Below are 4,382 nucleotides of genomic sequence, written 5' to 3' on the forward strand. Positions count from 1 at the left end.
GGGGGGCTGGGCTTTGGGACACTGGAGAACTGAGCCACAGGGGAGGCATCTGGCCAGAGTGAGGTGGGTGGCAGGAAGTCTCTATGGGAGATGCTATAGACCCCAGCTGTGACGTGCTGCTCAGTTTTCAGAGGTCCAAGGAAGAAGGGGAGCAGAAGGTGCTGGTCCTGGAGGAGGCCCGAGCCGTGGCCCAGAAGGAGGCCTGTGAGCTGCGGGCCAGGCTGAGGGAGGTGGAGCAGGCTCGGGCAGAGGCCCACCGGGAGCTCCAGGAGCTGGGCAGGCAGGTGAGGGCAGCCGTCCCGGAGCCCCGCCCCCACAGGGGTGTCCCCATCCCGCACACCCAGGCCCCAGCTCTGTCCCCCCTCCCTGGGTGCCCGCAGGCTGCAGCGGAGCTCCAGGACATGGCCTTGCTGCCTGTGTCTTTGGAAGCCACCAGCTGGAGGGCCCTGCTTGGACCCATGGGGCGCCAGGGGGTATAGACGACCAGCCTCAAACTTACGGGCTAAGAACAACCACTTTGACCCTCATGGACTCAGGATCAGGAATTCAGCCAGGGCGCAGAGGGGACGTGCCAAGAAGACTCCACGGTGGGGGACTTGCGGGCAGGGCTGGGCGGGCCCACAGCAGCCAGGCTCTCGCGGCCCAGGGCTGGCCTGGCCATCAGCTGGGGCGCCCCAGGGCCCTGGCCGCCGCGCCTCCCGCATGGCCACCTTGGGCTTGAGAACTCATCTATCGGCCTCGGCTTCCACAGTCAAGAGCCACTTGTGCTGAGTTGACCGGGGCCAAGATGGCTCAGAGGAGGGGCCTAGACGCCCCTGGAGGCCAGAGGCCTTTCCAAGCTGTCGACCGTCCTCACACTTGGAGCGGTTCATGAGATGCCCTGGGCTCCCTCTGGACCAGGCATGTCCTGCGCCTCCCTCCTTCTACCCCCCATAGCCCTCCTGTGACGAAGGTTCTGGTACCTTCCTTTCCACATGAGGCCACGGAGGCACGGAGAGGTGTGTGGGACCAGGGTCCCTGTGAGTGAGGGCCGGCAAGGAGCCCAGAGCAGCCCCCCTGATGCCACTCCCAACCCACTCCTTCCCACACGGTGTCCTGGCTCCGAGGGCAACCCCACCCCCCATGCCCTGAGTGCGGGCGCTGCCCCGAAGGAAGGCTCCCCTCGCAGGACATGTGAGCAGAGGCAGGGGTCCAGGAGGGTGCCAGCGACCCCATCAGCACCGCCCCACACTCACAGGTGAACATGCTGGAGGCTGAGAACTGGAGAAAGAGCCACGAGGTGAGCCAGCTGCAGGTCCGGGGCGCTCAGGACACCCAGCAGCAGCAGCAGAGCCAGCGGGAGGGGCTGCAGGCACAGAGGTTGGCCACGGAGGCGGCCTGTGAGGGCACCCAGAGGGAGGTAGGAGGACTGAGCAGCCTGCAGAGAAGGCACCAGTGCTGCCACAGGGGCTGGGATCCAGGGCCGCCCGGCCCAGCTCCTGCCCACGTGCGCTCCGCGGGCCCACCTGCTCATCTTCTCTCCCACTTCCCAGCGGGGCTGGGTGCAGCCAGGGTGGAGGGACAGGGGCTCTGACTGAGCTAACGCCGTGAAAGTGGTGACCCCTGCATCTCCTAGGGTTCTCGTGTTTTAGAAACGGACAGCCTTACCCAGGTGACGTGAGTTCTGAGCTGAGGGACAGTCAGGGGCCCCCGAAATGCCCAATTCTCAAAGAGCCTCAGGATTCAGAGCACACACCTACACCCACACCTGCACGTGTGTGTTCCCACGGCCCTGACCATGTGCTGGGCAGCCCTCGATTGACCCACTGTGCCGGCCCTTAGGAGCCCTAAGGGCGTTGTGTCAGGCACCCTGAGGCTCCCCAGCCCTGGGCTCTGGAGGAGGTTGACCCAGCCCGTCCCACCACAGGCCACAAGCATGGGGCTGGCTGAAGGTGGAGCCGTGGCAGGCCACAGGCGGGGACAGCCGAGGGTCACAGCTCCGTCCGGCCTGGGGTTTTCACGTGTCTACCAGGATGTGCTCCAGAGACCTGGGGTGTCCTTCCCCACCTGGGCTCAGGGGTCCCCACTGCCAAACACGGACTGGGAGGCAGGTCCGAGATCCCCCTAGCTGTGACATGCCAAGGAGGGAGTCTGAGGGGCTCCCTGAGGAGTGGACAGGACAAGAGGCCTGGGGGCAGGGCTTCAGGGGACAGGTGGCTCTTCACGTCCCTCCCACAGGTCCTGAGGCTGCAGCAGAAACTGGCGGAGGTGGAGGCCGCAGCAGAGGCTCAGAAGCAGCGGCCGGAGGAGCGTCTCTGCCAGAGCCAGGGGGCCGAGCACACCGTCCAGGCCGAGCTTCGCACCACCCCCAGGAGGCTGCAGCAGGCCGCGGGTGCGGCTGAGGGCCTGCAGGCTCGCCTGGACGAGGCCTGCTGCCAGGTCCACAGCCTAGAGCAGGCGCTAGCTCAGGCTGAGGGTGCCAGGCGGGATTCGGAGGGCCAGCTGAGCCGGCTGTGGTCCACGCTGTGCCGTGGCCTGGGGCTCCGGGGACAGAGACCCTCAGGCTTCCCCGAGCGGCCCAGCCTCCCCAGGAAAGGTCAGTGTCCTCAATGGCTTCAGGTAGGCTCCTGCCCCGGCTCTGTACCCACCTAGGACACACACCCCCTCCCCCGGGCCTCATGACCCACACGGGGAGGGGCCTGGACTCCATGCCCCCCCCCAAGCCCCCTGTGGGTGGGGGCCGTCACCACGTCCCCACCCCGTCCCCTCAGCTGGCACCGACCGTCCTGCAGGCTCAGATGGCATCCAGGCTCACTCCCCGCGGCAGAGGGCCAGCCCCCCCGCCCGGTCCCGCTCCCCACTGCGATGGCCCTCACCTACACCTGGGGACCACAGCCTGGAGGTGGACGTGGACTCTGTGTGGGACGCCCTGAGGGACTTGGTGCAGCAGCTGCAGGATGCCCAGAGGGAACGGGTAAGGGAGTGCAGAGGACATGCCCTGGGGGCTCCTGAAAGAGGGAGAAGCCGCTCATCACCCTGCTGTCCATCTGTCTGTCTGTCCCAGGTCTGCTGAGACCCTGGCGGGGCCCTGTGGGTCACTGGGCTCCTCAGTGTTCACACTGTCCTTTGTTTGGCATGGTAAATAGCAGTAAATACCACGGTCTCTCAAAGCTCGACTGCCCCAAATGGCTCAGGGTCCTCTCTTCCTCCAAATGGGCAGCAGAGCCCCTGGCGCCAGGCGCCGCTATGACACACACTGGGGTCCAGGTCAGCGTGCCCGAGCCACCCACTCCTCCTGCCCGGCACCTCGGCCCTGCACTGCCCCCCAGGCTGCCCCCTGACCTGGGTCCTTCCGCCCAGGATGACTGGCACTTCCAGGCGGTAAGCCTGAGCGGCCGGCTGAGTGAGGCAGAGAGCGAGCGGGCCCAAGCCCAGAGCCGTGTGCGGCAGCTACAGAAGGCGCGGGCAGACGCGGAGGAAGGTGACGTCCCTTCCCTCACCCTGCCCTCAAGGATCGCTGTGAGGGGTACCCGCCACCTCCCCAGGGGTTCCCCGGGTGCCTCGCCCCTGGCTGCCAGGCGTGTGCGGTCTTGGGAAGTGCTCAGACCTGGGCCACAGGGGCAGCGCCAAACCTGCGTGCCTCCCTGGGACGTACCTGGCATGTAGCAGCTGGCTGGCTGCTTTCTCGGCAGTGGGACGAGAAAGGGGACTAAAGTCCAGAGACCCTGCGGGGACCCAGACCCTCCTGCCACACCGGCCTCTTATAGTTCCTACCTCAGGGCCTTTGCACTGACTGTGCAGGCCCCCTGGAGCTCTCTCCCGCCCACAGTCATGAGACCCATCTCCCCATCAGGTCTCTGCCCTCTGCCCCCTCAGAGAGTGCTCCTGCCCTGCTGGTCACCCTGCCTCCCCCCATTAGCGGGTCTGCCCGGGAGGTGGGCCCAGGGCCTAGCACAGTCTCAAAGGAGGAATGTCTGTGGAAGGAAAGAAGGTGGGAGAGAAGGAGAAGCAGGCAGAGGGAGCCAGGACCCCAAACCTGCCCCCAGGGATCCTTGAGCTTCAAACAGGAGGAGCAGAGAATTGTCAGAGGGGGGCCTCTCCAGCCTCCACCATCCAGGTGCCAGACACTTAAACTCGCCAAGCCTCAGTTTCCTGGCCTGTGAAATGGGTGGGGGTGATTGCCCACGTGGCAGCCCCACAGAGCTTGGGAGCCAGGCAAGCCTCTGCTTGCCCCACAGGTTGGCGCCAGGCAGAGGCCGAGATGAGCAGCACCCAGGCAGCGCGGGCCCTGCAGGAGGAGGCGCTCCAGAGGCTGGAGCTCAAGTACCTGGCGAGCACGCAGGCGGCCAGCCAGGAGAAGCGGAGGCTGCAGGTGGGGCCATGAGGCCGTGGGGACTGGGGTC

The 4,382-nt window shown here is 66.4% G+C and overlaps 1 protein-coding gene across 1 annotated transcript in view; it reads left to right on the forward strand.

The window, feature by feature from the left end:
- CROCC2 (ciliary rootlet coiled-coil, rootletin family member 2) overlaps positions 1 to 4,382 on the forward strand; it is an 82,227-nt gene that overhangs the window by 63,786 nt on the left and 14,059 nt on the right. Inside the window, 7 exon segments of the mRNA XM_044913635.1 lie at positions 75 to 284; positions 381 to 473; positions 1,238 to 1,399; positions 2,218 to 2,575; positions 2,772 to 2,953; positions 3,340 to 3,460; positions 4,218 to 4,351. Coding sequence (XP_044769570.1) covers positions 75 to 284; positions 381 to 473; positions 1,238 to 1,399; positions 2,218 to 2,575; positions 2,772 to 2,953; positions 3,340 to 3,460; positions 4,218 to 4,351 — 1,260 coding nt within the window.

This window comes from Neomonachus schauinslandi, chromosome 3 (genome assembly GCF_002201575.2).
Source record: "Neomonachus schauinslandi chromosome 3, ASM220157v2, whole genome shotgun sequence".
Classification (NCBI taxonomy): Eukaryota; Metazoa; Chordata; class Mammalia; order Carnivora; family Phocidae; genus Neomonachus; species Neomonachus schauinslandi.